This window comes from Rattus norvegicus, chromosome 14 (assembly GCF_021556685.1).
Source record: "Rattus norvegicus strain SHRSP/BbbUtx chromosome 14, alternate assembly SHRSP_T2T, whole genome shotgun sequence".
NCBI classification, from domain to species: Eukaryota; Metazoa; Chordata; class Mammalia; order Rodentia; family Muridae; genus Rattus; species Rattus norvegicus.
In genome coordinates this window covers 82,953,621-82,973,287 of record NC_141547.1, presented here as the reverse complement: position 1 = coordinate 82,973,287, position 19,667 = coordinate 82,953,621, and the positions used below count along the sequence as shown (strand labels likewise).

Here is a 19,667-nt window from a genome sequence, read left to right as displayed (position 1 = left end):
CGGATCTTGTTTAGCCGGTCCGCCCCCATCACGTGAGGGCACACGCCTCTCTTCCTGCTTGCCTGACCCTCTCCGCCATTTAAAGGCACAGTACCGGGGGCGGGCCGAGCAACGCAGCCGGGACGGTAGCTGCATCGCAGAGCGGAGGAGCCATCTTGTCTTGTCGCCGGGGAGTCAGGCCCCTAACTCGAAGAAGCCCTGGCGCGCCCTCCCCCCCTCCCCGGTCTGGTAGGGCGAAGGAGCGGGCGTGCGGTCGATCGAGCGATCGGTTGGCGGCTCTTTCTCCTGCTCTGGCATCCAGCTCTTGGGGCGCAGGCCCGGCCGCCGCGGCGCGCGCCCGGTGGCCGTTGGCGCTCGCGCCGTGTCTTTCTTCTCGTACGCAGAACTCGGGCGGCGGCCTATGCCTTTGCGATCCGACGAGGGGTCGTCCGGGTGGTTGGCGGCGGCGGGCAACTGCTCCGCCCCGCTCCCGGGGAGGCGGCGGGGGAGGCTGGGGTGGCCGGGACCGGCCTGGAGGCCTGGCGCCACCCTTCAGGGCCTGCTAGGACCCAGTTGGAGGGTCAGGAGGGAGCTGGAGGATGGTTGGTGGTGGGCTTTCTCCTTTGCCTTTTCCTACTTATGCCACCTTAGTAGGGAGCGAGAGCTCTGGCGGCAGCTCCGGGGTGGGGATTCGAGCCCCGGAGTCGGAAGATCTGGGTTTGCTTCCGGGCCTAGCCACTCGCTGGCCGAGTGACCTTAGGCAAGTCACTCTGTAATTTGTCTGCGCCTCAGTTTCCTCCTCTGCCTATCAGTGTGTGTATGGAATTGGAAGCTCTCTTCAAAAGCGTCGGTTTACATAAAGATGATTATTGTTTTTATTTTTCTTTGAGTTGCAAGAAGACATAGCAATTGCTCATTCCCTGAAATTAAATCCGGAAACCTTTTATTGAAGTTGGAGATCGGAAGGTTCCCTGAACTTCTGTACAGAAACACATGGGAAAATGTTTTCCAGGGGAATGAGTAGATCCTTCAGTAGCAAGTTTTGAAAGGGGGCTATGACCCAGAAGAGTTTAGAACATTTTTTGCCACCAGGAGGAAACTGAGGCCTACATGTCATTTGGGACCCTTCACAACCAATATGAAGCCCCCATTTGAGTCCCTGGTATATGTGAGCTGCTTCTTAATGCATAATGGCTGTTTCGGGTAACATCACTTCACTGCTTGGCTTTTATTCTAAGCCCTTTCCTCTCACCATAGGGTGCCTGAAGGGTCGCTGAGGCATATGGTACAATGGCACCCAATATAAAGCAGCTACAATTAGGAGTGAATGTGTTCTCTAGTAACAAGAAGTGTAATCTTTGGCCCAGCGATTGTTTTCTGCTGCTCGTACTGGTGCCTGACTACTTTTCTTTCATTGTTTTTTACAACCATGATTGACATCCATTATTTGCTCCTATTTTGTATCCCTGGTTTGCGTGATTGGTAGTGAACAGGCTTATTTTTAAACGGTGCTGCCAAAACTAGCTAATGGTGCACATGGATTTTTAGCAAGCAGGCTCCTTGGAACAGACTGAACCAGGCGTTGGATTCCTGAAGATGTTTGGGTTTTTGTTTTTGTTTTTTTAATTGAAGGTTAAAGTTACCCAAAAAGTTTTGTTGGACTCTGGCTGAACCACAAAATCAGTATATTCGGAATCATTTTGAAGCTTAACTTTTTCCTAGCCAGCCTTGTATTCTAGTTGCTTGCAAATGTGAGACTGAATGGCCAAAATGCCGTTTCTTTCTTTGTTGTTTGTTTGTTGTCAGCTGCTTTTATCAAATTCCAGGCCATTATCCAGCAAACACTATTAAAATGTTTGAACAGTTGGGTTTCAAACATTTTCGTTTTGTGGAGTGGTGCTTATCAAGTGGTACAGCTCTCTAAGCAAGTGAACACAAACATATTTAAGTGTATTTTGTATGATTAGATGTTACCAATTCTGATATTTTATTCAAATGTCTAAAAAATAAGTTGACTATTCCCTTTACCAAAGGGCCAGACACAACTGATTTCCTTTCAAGAGAAATGACTGTTTTGAAGAAAAACTGTGTTGGTCTTAGCTCTTTTGTAATTAAATCTGGATGTACCTCAAAAGACTCTATAAGACTGTGGTGTTAAAAGGCTTTCCTCTGGAGAAAGAGAAACAAATCAACTGGAACTTAAAAGCTTGAAATTCCATGACAAAACACAGATGTCCAGGATTGGAGTTCGTGAAGTATCTGCAGTAATTGGAGTGGATACGCTTTTCACTGGAGCTACCACCATGAACTCCAGGGTCCCAGATTTTCAAGAAGTGGACCTGTGACCCAGAAGAGCTTGTCAAGATATGACAGAACTCTGGAGGTGGACGTTTTGTATTCGATTTTGGAACTGCTGATCTTGCCGTGAGTAAAGAGGCAACAACTCACCCAGCACTGCCACCAGCACTGTCACTGGGAACTTGAAGACCCAAGCTTCTGTCCAGACCCTCAGTGCAAACTGACAACACTCCATCCAAAGTGAACTACGGTACTTGCCATTTCCCAAATGCCTTACTTTTCATTTCTGCACTTCTACTGTTCATACTCTTTACCCTGGAAATACACTTTTGTGGTTCTTCACCTGGCAGATCTCTGCCATTTTCATACAACTAAGATGCTCTCTTCCCTGTAACTCTCTTAATATTAAAAAGAACATCTTTAGGATAACTTTAATCTCTTATATGCAAAGTCTGGTTCCTTGCATGCATTTATTCTCTTTCCATATAGCAAACACTGAAAGTAAGAGTCTTGGTTTTATGTATCTTTGCCCAAACATACCACCATTTCTAATGAAGCCTTTTTAAAAGCAGGGATCCTTAATCTTCAGTGAGTGTATAATTGCTACATTATAATTAACATTACTCTAGATAAAAAGAATTGGTTGGATTTCATGTTTTATTTCTTAGTCCTAGATTTTAAAAAAATCTAGGGAACCATATGACCTAAAAAGGAACTGAGATTCAAATTAGGTGTGTTATAACAAGAATGGGGACCAAACAAGGCCTTACACCGTCTTGCTCAAGATAGAACTTGTTGGATGGCATTGACTGCCCTTCCAAAGGTCCTGAGTTCAATTCCCAGCAACCACATGGTGGTTCACAACCATCTGTAATGGGATCTGATGCCCCCTTCTGGTGTCTGAAGACAGCGACAATGTACTCACATACATAAAATAAAAATATCTTTAAAAAGAAAAAGAATTTGTTAATGTAAAGTTAGGGCAGTGTTTAAAGGACAAGAGCATAAGACAGCATTAGGACAGCACCAGGAAAGTTAAGGGTACTTTTTTCATTGTTCATTCAGCTTTTATTTTTTTGCTGACCCTCTAGCAATTTCTCTATCATCATCTAAGCCAGGCCTAGGAATACCCATCAGACAGTAGATATGCTGACAGTGGACCCCCACCCTAGTGTTAAGACTCCTCTGTTTATAATTCCATGTGTTTGTTACCTGTTTTTTCCCTGCCCCTTCTAGTCCCGTGCCTCCTGATTGCTGAATGTTCATTCACCTGGACCGTCCAATGACCTTCCTTCTGCTACTCCATCAGCCTACAGACCTGGTACTTGGATTTTTGTCCATGGTGATTCCTACCACCTTACTACTGAAGAAGACACCATTCCAGTGGACCACTGTGACCCAAGAAGCATTCAGCCATCATGATGTGGCCTTTACCTCCACTCCTGTCTACTCTGCCCAGATTCAGCACAGCCCTTTATAGTGCAGTCAAGAGTCTTCAAGCCAAATAACTGAAGCTATTTTATCACAACAAAGGCCAAGTTTATTCCATAAATGTACAGTTCATTTCTGCAGTTTATTCTTCAGAGACACATAGTAAACTTGGACCAGGGGATTTTGTTTTGTTTATATTGTCAACACTGAAGAAAGGCATCATCTCTGAGAACTCCACAATCTCAAATGACTGAAGTTTCATGAACTGCCTAGGATCCTGTCAAGGTCACTGGACTCTTAATTTTCCTACTTCAAATCTATAGCTGTCTACTGAATGAGAAAGCAGATATTCTGACCCATTGGGATTGAAACCAAGGCATATTGAATTCCTCATAGTATCATCTGTGGGTTACTCAGGAACCAAAACTTTTAACACCAATTTAAGAAATTCTACTGAGGAATCCCTTTATCTAACCATCTCACAAGGCTTCAACCAGATTCCTGAAAAGACCTCTTGATATATCAAGATAGAACTTACATGGTAATCTCCTCTGTTTATATAGCACTTTACAGGTTTAAAGCACTTTCATATACATTTATACCAATTACCAACATAGTCACACTACTTTTTGAAATGAGGGAACAGAAGTTTAAGTACTTCAGCAATTCTAAGGTGGCACTGTGGTAGAAGTTAGTCCTTCTGACTCCCAGTCCAGTATTACTCTTGGCATTATCTTAGCCTTCACTTTATCCACAGTATTAAAATGGCTAGAGACTGAAAAATGCATCTGCTTCCGATTTATATGGTGCCCTTATTAGGGCACAATGTTTGAAGTGCAATTGTGATAACTACAGCTAGACCAGAATCCCTTGATAACATCCCTAAAGTGCAGGAATAAGCAGTCTCCATGGTGGTTGGTTTTTAGATTTTTCTTGTTCATTTTCATGGTCTCCCCAAGAACTATTTAACTACAGATCTGCACTTGTTTCTCTTAATTTTTATTAATCTTCTTGGACACAGAAAGTTTACTTGTAGTCTTCTGTTTCCAAATTAATAGGTAGAATGAGCCATTTGCTTTTATATGTGTGTATAATTTATAGTTTTTGTTGTCCAATGAGGTGATAAGATATGTAGTATGTGTAGTGTATTTAGGTCTCAAGATGTGCAGCAAGACTTCATTTAACCCAGTGTGTATACATCATTCAAACACATGGAGTGCTGCGTGGTTTTTTTTTTTCTTTCTTTCTTTTTTTTTCCTTCCCTACATTCTTTTTAACAGAATGGGAGACTCAGCTGTATAACCAGTGAGTCTTAATTATTGACAGATTGGCCTGGAGACCCCATAATAAATTCATTGTCTTTGAAACACCCTTTCTCATACTTTGTCGTTAACTGATTGAATTAGTGTGTTACATCTGAGGATTACACATTTTAATTATTACCTTTTTTTCAAGGGAACCTCTAAAATATTTGTGGGATAATAGGAAAGAATAGGGGGGAAATGACTTTTGTCTTAGTTGAATTAGCAATAACTTCCCACTGAGTCCTGTAACTTTTAAGGGGATTGCTCCTCAGGTATCTAAGAAGAAAAGAGATTTTTCATAGAAGTAGAGTTGTGGCCCTCTGAAATCTTACTGCTTAAGTGAAGTCATCCAACTATGGACTTCTCAAAAGTAATGTTTGCAAAGAAATGGATATATTTCCCAGTGTTAGAACTTAAAAAACCAACAATCTTGTTCCCTAGTAATCATTTTTTAAAAAAAAATACATTGGGAATTTCATGCAATGTATTTATATTCCCCTAACTTCCCCAAAACTGTCCCCTACCCTCTTTCAATTTCATATCTTTTTCTTTTTTTTTAAATCCCCCAGTTTGTGCTGATCAGATACTTAATGAGACATCCACTAGGTCATGGTTCACTCTTCATTTTTAAACCCAACTTTAATCAGAATTTATAATAAAGCTTGTTGATCTGTAACATGATCCACATTAGAGAAAGACTAGAAAAACTTTTGTCTACTTTGTCTTAGCATTGAGCTTGCTTACCCACATTCTGGTTTGCATGACCTATTTTTTGTATTTCAGCATTTTGTGAACAACTTATCACTGATTTAACAAAGGCTTTGTGCTCATGAAGTTCTTTGAAGGGGCGCTCTATGGAAGTCCAGAGTAACGTGAAGCTGCTCTGGATGAAGAAGTGAAGTGGGAATTGAGGACTGCAACCTGCCACAACCATCTTTACCACCATGGTGATGCCTAAAGGGACTTCCTTATGTAAAATTCTTCAGAAAATACTGCTTGAAACCACTGCCCTAGAAAAACGTGTTTGACATGAATGGCATTCTCTTCTTTTATGTACTTCTAACTCAGAACAGTTCATATTCAGTTGAAGATGCTTTATCCAGAGAATGATAACTACAGCATTGTCTAATGAAGTTTTAATAGCATTCCATCCAAGGTGGACTTCCTGGAGTTGGATATAACCAGAGAACAATTCATATGTATCCTACACTGAAGAACCCCATTAACTTTCAGAAACCTATAACTAGTGGTACTGGAAGTACGTGACTTGGAAGTCTGTGTAAATTGCCTGAGAGCTGGTATTGAAGCTGATGCCTCCTCGAGGCCATCTTAGACCAAGTTGTTCGGTTGTTAACTATGGTACTCCATGTACAAAGGATAACCATTAACTATGAAGCAGAATTGAAATACAATTTTTCCTAAAGGGACTTGCAACCTGGTTATTCATTGTCTCGAGTTTCAAGTCATTTTGATGCAACTAGTAGTTATTAAACTGCTCCATGTCTTTTTGTTATTTAATAAATACTCTTTCCAGGGCTTAAAAAACCAAAACTAAATTTCTCCAACACGTCTGTACTTGTCTATTCAAAATTAACTACTCACCACTACATGGAAGAGATGATTCTGAAGACACACTCTTTGAGCATCTTTTATCATACATGTGACTTAAAATGTAGCTGGACAGTTTCCCTCTACCCAGTGAAATATTTAATGATTAGCCTTCATTCATGCCTGATACCATCGATATATGTATGTGGTGGGCAAAGTTTGACATAGGCATTTGACTCTAGGATGTGATAGCTTGTTAGTCGCTTCAAGTAGCATATTGTCAACCTGTTTGCTGGAAAAATAGACTAACTTGGAAAAATCTATAAATGGCAGCTAAGAATTTTTTTCAGTATTCCTGAGTTTCTGTCCTTGGGATATTTCAATGGAATTTCACCTGTCCCTTCACTGAACAGACTGACTTTATTCCTTACTATGAAGTATTCTTAAGACATTAAGATTACTTTTATAGAAAGGATAAAATTCCTGACTATCCAATCATCATAGTGAACAAGACTTCAATTTGTGACCTGTGAAAAATCTCATTTCTCTACTTCATAGTCAATTTAAGGGCCAAACGCCATCAGCTACTCTGAGTGCACTGGGTAAACGTTGGAACTGCCTTCTTTATATCCTTGTTTCTTCTCTAAACTAATCATGATTACATGATTCTTACCACAAATCAAATCACTCAGATCTGGTTAGACTGCTCACAGTTAACAAATCAAACTCTGGATGACTTCTGCTTGTATATGCAACTACTATTTGTAAAGAAATTAGAGGTTCACTTTTTGATTCCTCTACATTGCTAGCTCTTTGTGTTTGTATTCAAAACAAAACTAAGCTACACTGCCAATTATTCCCTCCTGCCATACCCAGTTAAAATGAAGAATCGGGAATCTAATCAGTAAGCGGATAAGTAGAAAAAACCAAAACTTAAGGCAAAAAAAAAAAGCCTTAATCTAGGGCCTTTTCTACTATCTTCATGTCTTGGATTTCATCTAAATCAACAGTATCACCCAACCAGTCTGAGGTCTTGACTTGCTTTTCAGATGATTCTTAGAGATGGGCTGTATTACAGAAGGTGAAGACTTGATTACCAAAGAAAGTAGAGCCAACTATGACAAAACCTGGCTCTACGATCCTATTGCTCCCAGATGTAGCATAGACTCAACTAGAACCTCAAGTCTGCGTTGAGGATATAGCCTTCTAAGCTGACAGTTCTTGCAAAGATGAGCAAGAAAATGAAAGCTGCTATACCCAACTGGCCCTTTAAGATCCAAAAATAATGTCTGGAGTAAACCCTGTGGAGTACCCAGGACAAAAACTAATTTACAGAGCTTCATTATTAATCTGCCTGTTCTTCTAGATTATAGTTTAACTATTGGTGTGGCTGGCCCTGCTGAAGTTGTTTGCCTGCTTACCTGTCTTCAGCTCCTAACCTACCTTTTTTGACATGCTACTGCGATCAGACTGACTGACTTTGAGAAAACTACACTTTCAGCCTCTCGTGCCCAATTCCACCAAGGAAGTTTGACTAGAAGGAACTCATACCTTACCCCCACCAGAACTAATGTTCGTAACAGAAAGGAACATGCTACATATTCCTTGACCAGCAACTCTAGAGAACAACCCTGCTTATTTTCAACACCTGATACATCTATTTGATCTAATAGGCGTATAGAAGGTTGGCAGCAGAATACATTGCTTCTCTCTTTGGTAACTCAGAAATGAATATAATAAGTTCAACTTGACAAGAATCAGAAACACCAGAAGTTTACTGCTGAACTTCATTTGCCACTAACTCAAATAGCATCACAGACCTGCTTGCCAAGTAGGCGGCTAGTTTTCCTGCTTCATATCACCACTGCAGTGGGGCTTTGATGAAACTGACTTGGAAGGGAACCTTATGTTGAATCCTAGACTATGATGCTAAGGAAATTGTTTATTCAAGTGAATTGTAGGTTTCCTGAGGACAGAACAGACATCACTCCTGGTGATTTTTAGAATTTGATTAACCAAGGAAGAAATACCAGCTGCTAAAAGTCAACTTTATGGGCAAAGATTAAGCTCTCTATATCTGATCTTATCCTGGATGCCAGTTTTTTATTGCCCAACGACCATTTCCATCTCACTCTTAACAACCTCCTGGTGTTTTTTGGAACCATCTCTTCCAATTTTCAGTCCTTGTGGTTTAAACATTCTTTTCTGTGCTGGACATTTTGTTGCAACCTCACCAATCACAGTAAAGTCTATCTTGACTCTGGTGATTAGTTCAGGAATGGATGCATGATTCAAGTTTGTCCAATGATAATCAACCCTAGGTGTTCTCAGTTGTGGAGAAGTTCTCTTAGATGCTTTAGCTTTGTAGGAGAGAACTCAAACCATCAGGGCCTACTATGTTGAGTAAGCCAGGCAGAAAATGAAGCCAATACAGAGGGAAATGGAGCCAAAAGAGGAAGAGACTTGAGTTCTGATGACCACATTTATGCCCCTGTATCCAACTGTGCCTGAAGCTAATAGTACATCACCTGGACTTTTCAGTTATGTGAACCAATAAATTCCCTTTTTTGTTTAAATTACTTTGAGTTGTGTTTCTATTACTCAAAATTGAGGGCTAACGGTAATTAGCAGCAATGAAATCTTGCTTGGAACGTTCAAGATATTAAACTAGAGGTCAAGGCCACATTGAAATTATTTTCTAAAGGCAAAACAATACAATACAGAAACATAAAACTTACAGGTAAATAAGTTCAAGCAAAACTTGGTGAATACACTGACTCAGTGATAAAATCTACATAGTTAACATAAGGTACACTTATTGTGATTGCACATAGAAAAATGACCACAGTGGGCTAAGTGAAACAGTTGGTAGAGGTGTGTCTGGTGTGAATTCATTTAAAGGTGTGTGCTTATCTTTGTAAATGCAGAGAAAGGTTTTGTTACTGGCTCGAGCAGTGTAAATTACATGAGATTCAACTTCTATATGACTATTTTAGACTACATCTTAAATTTTATTTAAAAATAAATAATTTTAAAAATAAATGCCCACTGTTTGACATTGGCAAGTTACTCAACCCTGAATTTATCAAATGATTAAAAAATACCCCCTAAGTGAATCTAATACATATATTCTTACATTATGTGAGCTGACTACTTCACATTAGGAAGCTTAAAATTTAGGAATTGTTCCTTAGTTTTTAAAGCATCCAATTTAAAAAATCAAGATTCAACACTTGATAGCTTCATCGTACATGAAAATTTACCCCAGATTTTAAAGTGACGGCTACTAAATCCTGATTGCATTGCAAACGTTAGACAAAGAAATGAGTCACTTTTTAAAATCACAGAAATATCACAGAAATAAAGGTCAGAAAGGCCTTTTGGGTTGCTAAATCTTACACATGTACCTTGAATTTTCAACTTAGACAAACTTCCATATCTTAAAACACTCTTGACTGCTGTGACAGTATACATTTACATCCTGGTTACTGGTCCACTGAAGAGTGTCTTCTCCATTTAAACATTGGGCTAATGGACATCTATTGCTTTGACCTGTCCCGAATCACTTTTGTCACTAACAGAGCTCTCTTCTTTGGAAAGCTACCCCTTTGCTTCCCAATGCTGTGGCTTTAGTGGAACAGTTGATGGCAATACACTGACCTCGCACTCCTGGCGAAGATTCAAGCAGTCTAAGCATATACTATCAAAATTACTGTTACACTAGGATTTCAGATTTGTTTTTGATATTTTGAGACCATTTGTGTAGCCCTGGCAAGTTTTCCTGAAACTTGCTTGTAGACCAGGCTGGTCTCAAGATCTATCTACCCCTGGCTTTCAAGTGCCACCACTGTTTGGCAGTGGTGATTTTAAAGATTTATTTATTATACATAAGTACACCATAGCTGTCTTCAGACACCCCAGAAGAGGGCATCAGATCCCATTACAGATGGTTGTGAGCCACCATGTGGTTGCTGGGATTTGAACTCAGGACCTCTGGAAGAGCAGTCAGTGCTCTTAACCACTGAGCCATCTCTCCAGTCCAGAACTTCTGATTTAAAGAGAAATTACAGAGGCAAAAGTGACAGGAATTGAATAGTTCTGATGAAACTGTCCCAAAGAAATGATATGAACAATGATGTAAAATTCCCTGGAGAGCCCATTTTCAAGGGCTGTTACTCAGATTTTCCTTTAATTGTAGATTATCACACATCTTTATAAATTCACCTTAAAACAAAACAAAATAGGTTCTAAGATGGCTCAGCAGATGTACGTACTTGGTGCCAAACCTGACTACCTGGGCGGAGTACCCGGTATCTACTACTAGGAGAAACCGAACTCCAGCAAAGTGTCCTCGGACTTCCACATTTGTGCCAAACATACATACAAATAAATGTAATTTTTTTTTTTTGGAGCTGGGGAACGAACCCAGGACCTTGCGGTTGCTAGGCAAGTGCTCTACCACTGAGCCAAATCCCCAACCCATAAATGTAATTTTTAAGTGAGTTTCTATTGGTGGTAACTAAATGACTTGAAGGAACCAGAGAATAAAATATTAAACTTTAGACCATCATGAAAGCAATAACAATATTATTATTATTATTATTATTATTATTATTATTATTATTATTATTGCCCTGAAACTGAATTAAAAGTAGGGAGACCCTTGTAGAAGTCTTGGAGGGAAAGCTTTATTATTTTATGTTTCCATTCAGGGGAATAGTGTACAAAAAGAGCAAATGTGAATGGGGGATGTGAAACTAAAACCATTAGTTTGGGAAACAGAGATAGTTACTTCCAGAGACATGGCTTTAGGCAAAAAAATAAAATCCTGGTCCTTTGTGCAAACTAGCATTTAAAGAATTTCCAAATTTCTAAAAGACTGAGCTAAATTTATAGTATAGCTAAAATCTTCAAAAGTAACATTAACCGAAAGAAAACCAGTAGGCATTCATAAAATAGGGTCCCTAGAAGCCAAAGAGTGGGATAGATATGTCTGTCTATAAAACAAACCTGTAAAAGATTTGTTAAAGACACATCTCCAACATAAGTAAAAGACTTATGATTACTGTCCCCATACACAGGATTCCTATAAATTAACCACACTAGCAATTGTGTGTCCTGTAACAACAGGCATATATCCTGAGAAATGCTTTGTTAGATAGTTTTATTATAGGGTTGGGGATTTGGCTCAGTGGTAGAGCGCTTGCCTAGCAAGTGCAAGGCCCTGGGTTCGGTCCCCAGCTCCGGAAAAAAAAAATAAAAGATAGTTTTATTATGTCAACATAAGAGTAGACAACAAACTAAAACACCCGGTGCCACTAGCCTAAGTCTATCAAGGGACTACTGTAGAATGGGTGGCTCATCAGAGCACGGCACATTCATTGCTGGTCACTTAGTGCTGACTTATGCTAGGTGTTGTTTCAGTCTTTCACAGTCTGCTTTAAGAGAGGAAATACTCCTGCAAAAGAGACAGCCTTTAAAGGAATAAAGTAACTTGCCCATGTTAAAGTGAGTGGTAGAGCCGTGACTCCCTCCAGTGGCCCAATTCAATCTGTGCATGAGCCGGTGTGCTCTTCAGCAGTTCTAGAAATATGAAAATAGCCAAAGCCATCAGTGAAATAAATCAACCACCAAAAATGTACTATTCACATCAATCAGATGGCAAAAGCTTACAACAGCAATCACTGCGGTGCTAACAAAAGAAAATGCTGTTTCTAAATAAAATAATTTGAATATAATTTGAATTTTGTTACAATGAACCTGGAATTTTTCTAATCAAAATATAATGTTCAAATAGGCAGCACAGCACTAAAACTACAGAGGAGGAAGAGTGCTGCATGTAAAAAGCCAGCCTGGGGCTGGAGAGATGGCTCAGTGGTTAAGAGCACCGACTGCTCTTCCTGAGGTCCTGAGTTCAAATCCCAGCAACCACATGGTGGCTCACAACCATTTGTAATGAGATCCAATACCCTCTTCTGGTGTGTCTAAAGACAGCTACAGTGGGCTCATATAAAATGGGAATAATAAAGTTAAGCATACCTTTAAAAAAAAAAAAAAAGCCAGCCTGATGCATGGCTAGTTCCAGAAGGTTTTAGGGTTTTTTTTGTTTGTTTGTTTTGTTTTGTTTTGTTTTGTTTTGTTTTTAAAGATGAATTGCACAACTACCCTTTGAAGATGCTTGCATTCCAGATGACTGAAGCTCAACCTTTGGATAGACTTCTTCCTACAGAAGAGAAAGGGCTGACCATTAGATAGCCACGTTCTGAAAGATCGGTCATCCTTTCATTCAGTGGTTTTCAACCAGGGAGTCTGTATCCCACAGGGTCACATATTAGATATTTACATTACAAGTCATAGTCATAGAAAAGTTATTAAGTAGCGACAAAATAATTTGTGGTTGAGGGTCACCACAACTTGGGTAACTGTATTAGAGAGTCACAGCATTAGGAAGGTTAAGAACCATTGCATCTGTTCGTCAAATAAACACACTTCTTATCCTGTTAGGCGAGTATAACCACACTAAATTCAGGTTCTTAAAGAGGCAGAACCAACAGGATACTGGGAAAATGGTTCAATCTAGATACAAAGGTTCTTTCTCTTTACCTGCATTGGAAGTAGATCTTCCGCTGCTTAGTCTTGACACACTAAATATATTGCTTTCCTTGGTTTCTTTGTTCCCCCTCATCCAATGACACAAGATTAGCAATCATACCTACCAGGTTTTTGTAGCCAAAGGCATAAGCAACTTTTGAGACTTGCCTTAAAAGTCTACCCTCTTCTTTCACTTGCCAGTTAGAAAGAAGGTAAACCCAATATCTGCATCCAAGCCATGTTGTTGCCGGACTATGAGGAAGAAAGACCTCTGTATGGGTGCTTGTAGAGCCACAGAGCCATGGTCCTAAACCTTTTACCTTTGGGCTTCATTTCTAGAATACATGTTGGGCTTCTTTATATTGCATTTGAGATTGTTCCTTCCTTCAGACCTAAATAGTTTGATGGAAACATTTTTAGGAACATCTCATTCAATTTGTACTACTGATTCGACCGCCGTTGGGCTTATAGAAAAGGCAGCACAGCACCCTAAGTAGATGAACAATTGAGTCATGAATCAAGCATTTATCTCCCATTGAAAATTAACAAATTAGACTGTTTATCAGCTAGGTGGCCCTCTTCTATTCCAGGAGACCTCTGCATTGGATATCTGTCACTCTCATCTGCCCACTATCTATTCCTTCCTCATTTGGATGAGAATATTTGAATTGGCTTTGTCTTTTCCAATGCTCTTCCACTATCTGAACATATCCTAACCATCATCTCTGAGTCTGTTTAGTTAAATATTATAAAAAAAAATAGTACTCCATCCCTCAAACTGCCAGTTAGAAAGTCACACATACTGTGACTTGTACACAGTAAGCCCTCAGCAAATGTCACCTGTTGGTAATGACATTAAGGTGACACCCTGTAAGGCTCAGGATAGCCAGTAGCTGTTCCTTGTCTTTTGTTTAAGATTTGTGTGTGGGAGGGACCTGCATATATCCATTGCACCATGTTCACGCCTGGTGCTCTCAGATGCCAGAAAAAAAGCATCATTCAGGATTTTCCGGAAACTAGACACACGTGCTCATAAACACATGTAGGCATAACATTCATACTCATACTTTTTTAATTAAAGAGGATTGAATTCAAAGCAAACCTAAGCAACATATTAAGAGCCCATCTCCAAGAAAAAAATCCTGTACTTGTACAGCAACGAGAATCAAGTTATAATTCTAAACTATTAGAATAGCTCTATGTCTATCTACAGCTTTACCTCTAGCTGTCATCCTGATCCATCAGGCCTTCAACTTTAGACACAATAGATGAAATTAGATCTATCATTGATCCAGGAAATGGAATAAAGGCAGACCATTGATCTCATCAATTGTTGAACATAGATCGCTTGGGGACCCATAGGCTCATTCTCTCCATGCTGAGGCCACAGGAAATTGACTTCAGTCACAAGTACTCGCTGACATGCTCAAAAGATGATGATGGTCTTTAGAACCACATCTGAAGTGCACTGAATTAGTATTTAAAGTCAGATTACCTTGTGCCAGCAGAATTACATTCTGTATAGACCGTACATTATTCATTTCCAATGTACTCATTTAAAGTATATTATATAAACATGCTCACATGTGCATGCACATGTCACACACCACTAATCTAAGCCACAAGGTCTGCATGGAGTACTGAAGAAGACAGACTGTGGTGAGAGGAAGAGACCATGCCCACACTGTGGAGAAAACAAGTCTCAAGTCACATGGCCTCTCAGTTTTTCCTACCCACTCCTAACCCCCAGCCACTTTGGGATTCTCCAATGCATCTAACTATGGGAAATGTAATGATACAAACTGAATGTGAAAAGGTCTCAAAAACCTCAAGGCTGTAATAGCAGACATCTTTGGCTTCTGCTGAAATGTAAATTGATACAAAGTTGTTCTTAGCTCTTCGCCAAGTGCATTGCTGTGTGCTCATGCCTGGGGCGCCCAGAAAGGAAACAAGGACTCAGGCTGTGTTTATATATCTGCCTGGAAATTAGAGACCTCTCCCTGTTCCATCTTTTAAGGCAAAGAACCCTAGTCAAATAGCATTCTGTCCCAACAGCTTCCCAGAGCCTCATCTCATCTGTGTGTACATATTTCATGATAACTGGACTCTTGCTTCCCTTTCAGAAGCAGAGTGTGATGGGCCGGCCTATAATCTCAGTGACTGGGGAGGCTAAGGCTGGATGATAATGAGTTTGAGGGCAGCTTGGGCAGGCAATATAGAGAGACCCTGCTACAAAATAAAAGTTATAAAAGGGTGAGGATACAGCTCAGGAGAACACTTGCCTAACGTATGTAAGGTCTAGCGTATGTGAGAGCCTGTGTCTGACGTACAATACATATACTTCAAGAGCGAGAAGACAGGAGGCAAGAGTCACAGTCTATCTGTACTTCTGCGTCAGCTTCCTGCCCATGTGACAAAATATATAAGAAAAGCAATCTAAAGGAAGAAATGCTTTAGTCCATAGGCCCTTGACCCTGTCACAGAGCCTGAGGCAAGAAGATACTGCCAGTGTCTTTCTGCCAAACTCCAATCTCCCAATAGCCCATTTAGCTATGAATTCATCAATGGTGTTGCAATCTTCATGATCAAATCACCTCTCAAAAACACTATAGCTGGCCATCAAGCTTTCAACATATGAGCTTTGGGGCCCATTTATATCCAAACCATAATGCATGCTTATTTTTCTCATTCCCTATATTTCTTCCACTTAGAAACTGGAGCCAAGCATATGTGAGCTTCCAACATGGGAAAAGAAACCATTTCTATATTTCTATGTGCTAGGTCTACATAGAGGGGAAATTCCTGTGTTGGCTCTGTTCTCAAATCCTATAGTGCTCATTGTTTCATACCCATACCCGGTGAAACGTCATGTGAAGAAAAAACATCCAACATCTGTGATGACTCAAAAGATAGATGGCTCTGCAGACGAAAGCCCCTGTTCCACAAACTTAAGGCCTGAACTTGATTACTAGAACCCATATTAAAAAAGTCAAATGTGGTGGCACACATCTGTAAATCCTGGCACTTCTACTATAGGATGGGAAGCAGAAATAGGAGAATCTCTTGGAAGCTCATTAGCCAGCTAGCCTGGAATACGCAATACAGCAAAAATGAGAATCCTTGCCTAAACAAGATAGAAGAAACCTGACTCCCAAAAGTTGTCCTCTGACTTACATGCATATGTCTTGGCATTCAAACCCATGCATATGTCAGCAAAATGACAGCCTAAACATGAGCTGAACAAGAGTGATTCCAGTAGACCTGCCAACGTGGATGGCGAAAGCCGTTGAGGCTTCCGCCCTACACAAAGAACTACAAGCAACGTAAAAATGCTAAGAGGAGGGGGTTGGGGATTTAGCTCAGTGGTAGAGCGCTTGCCTAGGAAGCGCAAGGCCCTGGGTTCAGTCCCCAGCTTCAGGAAAAAAGAACCAAAAAAAAAAAAAAAATGCTAAGAGGAGGAGAGATATTCTTCCTGAGGAAGAGCACACAATTGTTTATCCAATTCCAACTGATCAGCCCAGAAAGCATACATACATGGACCATTATACAGACTGAGTAGGTTATATTTAGAAATGTACATCTATACATATATGCATGTAATAATAGTGAAAAAAGAGGCCATGAATTTGAAAAGAAGCAAGAAGAAATATATAAGAGGATTTCGAGGGAGGAAAGGGGGGGAATGATATAATATCAAAATTAAAAAGGAAAAATGTATTGCTGGAAAAAAGATGAGATAGATAGATAGATAGATAGATAGATAGATAGATAGATAGATAGATAGATAGATAGATAATAGATTGGTTCCCTTGACTCTCTTATATTTTGTCTAACCAGGATTCTAACCAAACATTTCCCAAAGAGCCATTAATTATTTTCAACCTTTAAGTTGATGAACCCATCAAGCTGGATGCATAAGAACAATGCATTTTTGCCCCCCAGTGTAGGGAATTCTGATAACTATAACAGTAGCTTCCATTTATGGAACTTCAATGCAGACACTATGCTCTGCACTTTCTATGCAGTACCTCATTCTGTTTATCTCTGGGGTAGATTTTCTTCCACAGCATAGGAAGTTTCTTATATTTATAGATCATTTAATTCTACTCAGAGTCAGCTTACTCACATACTGTCTTAGTTAGGGTCTTATTGCTGTGAACAGACACCATGACCAATGTAAGTTTTATAAAGGACAACATTTAGTTGGGGCTGGCTTACAGGTTCAGAGGTTCAGTCCAGTATCATGAAGGCAGGAGCATAGCAGCATCCAGGCAGGCATGGTGCAGGGGGAGCTGAGTTCTACATCTTCACCCGAAGGAAACCAGGAACAGACTGAGCATCCTCAGGCAGCTAGGAGGAGGGTCTCCAAGCCCACCTCCACAGTGACACACTTCCTCCAACAAGACCACACCTCCTAATAGTGCCACTCCCTGGGCACAGCATATGCAAACCATCACATTTGTCTTAGTCAGGGTTCTCTACTGTCACAGAACTTATGAATAGTCTCTATATAGTAAGAGGATTACTATAGTCTGTAGTCCAGCTCTCCAACAATGGTCAGCAGCAGCTGTGAATGGCAGTCCAAGGATTTAGCAGTGGCTCTGTCCCACAAGGCAGGCAGGCAGGTGAAAGAGAGCCTCTTCCTTCTTCCAATGTCATTATATAATCTCCACCAGAAGGTGTGTCCCAGATTAAAGGTGTGTACCACCACGCCTAGGTCTGGGACTTGCTTTGTCCCAGGTGACCTTGAACTCAGAGATCTCCCTGCCTTAAACTCCTTGGGATTCATAGCCACTTTGCCTCAAGATGTCCATACCAAGATCCGGGTCAGAAACTTGTATCTCCCCGCCTCCAGATCAGGATCACAGGTGAGCCTTCCAATTCTGGGTTGTAGTTCATTCCAGATACAGTCAAGATAACAACCAGAAACAGCCACCACACATACCGTCCTTCACACACACATCCCAACCTCAGTAATTGTGACTTCAGAAAACTGAGAGGCCTTGCCGTGAGGGTCACCACATGAAGGCTTCTCTGCACATTATTGGACACCATCTGCTTTTCCTTTTGGTATCAATAGCCCTCGATATCTGTCTTCTTATTTAAAACTCTTCCAGGGTTGGGGATTTAGCTCAGTGGTAGGCCCTGGGTTCAGTCCTCAGCTCCAGGGGTGGGGGTGGGGGGGACGACAAAAAAAAAAAAAAAAAACCAAAAAACTCTTCCACATCCTGGAAACACTTCAAGACTTGGTCTGGATATGAAGCAGCAATATTGACCTCCTGCTGGGACCAGAAACAAAGGTTGCTGGTGCCCGAAGATGTTTAGTATTTCCTTTTTTTTTTTTTTTTTAAGATATGTTCTCACTGTGTAGCCAAGACTGGCCTGAATATAGTAACATGGACCAGACTGGTCTTGAACTCCCAGAGACCTGCCTCAGTTTCCTGAGTGCTGGAAATTAAAAGCATGCACCACCTTGCCTACCTTATATTTGCCTTTAATAATTTGCTATGCTATATTAGATAAACAAATTCTGCTGGGAAAAAGGAGGCATAAGTCTAAAGTCCTATAGCTAGGAAATGGCCTGGTTAGAATTCAGGGGTGCTTGATCTAACCTGATATTCCTTACTCATGGGTCATCAAATACCATTATTGGAATAACTTTAGAATACATTAAAAAAGGGGGAGGGACTTGGGGGGGGACTAGAAGAAGAGAGGGGAGGGCCGTGATCAGGATATAAAGTAAATAATAAAGAAAAAGAACACATTATACATTCCCCCAGGCCCACATTGGGGGACAGAATGATAAAAAGTACAAAGCATCTGTACACTTTAAATATTTCTAGAAGCTTCTAGAACTTCTGTTTGGAATTCCAACAACCTCATAATATTGAATGTTACAGAAAGGCCCTGTCTCCTCTCTGGGTATCTGTGTCTTCTATTGCTCTTACTTGCCATGGCACAGATTATTCACACTGTGTGGTGTAAACAACAAATTTCATTTCTCAAACTTCTGAAGCATAAAATCCTGTGATGATGATGACAAAACCACTTTGGTTTCTGGTGAAATTTTCTTCCTGGCTTGTGAGTGACTGCCATCTCAGCAATGCCCGGGTGTGACTTTCCTTGGTATATGTAAATGAAGAAAAATGACATTAATTCTATTGTGTTAGGATGTCCCCCTTTCTTCCTCAGTTAACCTTCATTTATTCCTTGAAGCTCCGTCTTCAAATACAGTCCTTCTGGATTCATCTTCAACATGAATGTTGAAAAACATTCAGTTTATAATATTATTGTTCCATTGAAGTGGTACTTACACCACTAGTTTTAACCAATAATATCTGGCAAAGATAATCAGATGGCACTATATGAATAAGTCAGATTATATAAAATATTATTGTGATACTGTATAACCATAATATGTTACCATATTCCATTTCTACAGTATATCTTGCTAGCATATTTGTTCTAAAAGTTTACTTTGATGGTTTATTAAAGAAAGTTGCCATGTTGGAAAAG

The 19,667-nt window shown here is 40.2% G+C and overlaps 1 protein-coding gene and 1 long non-coding RNA gene across 2 annotated transcripts; one reads left to right on the top strand and one right to left on the bottom strand.

Moving 5' to 3' along the window:
- Window positions 1–106: 106 nt before the first annotated feature.
- Window positions 107–9,140, top strand: Tug1 (taurine up-regulated 1). The gene is given in 3 exon segments (NM_001435973.1): window positions 107–2,527; window positions 3,514–4,249; window positions 5,796–9,140. A coding segment is annotated over 1 exon segment (432 nt). The 5' UTR covers window positions 107–198; the 3' UTR covers window positions 631–2,527; window positions 3,514–4,249; window positions 5,796–9,140.
- LOC148001425 (uncharacterized) lies at window positions 8,018–12,603 on the bottom strand. The gene is made up of 2 exons (XR_015637522.1): window positions 12,530–12,603; window positions 8,018–10,462 (listed from the first exon to the last, which is right to left on the bottom strand). It is a non-coding gene; the product is annotated as an uncharacterized LOC148001425 (long non-coding RNA).
- Between the last annotated feature and the right edge of the window lie 7,064 nt (window positions 12,604–19,667).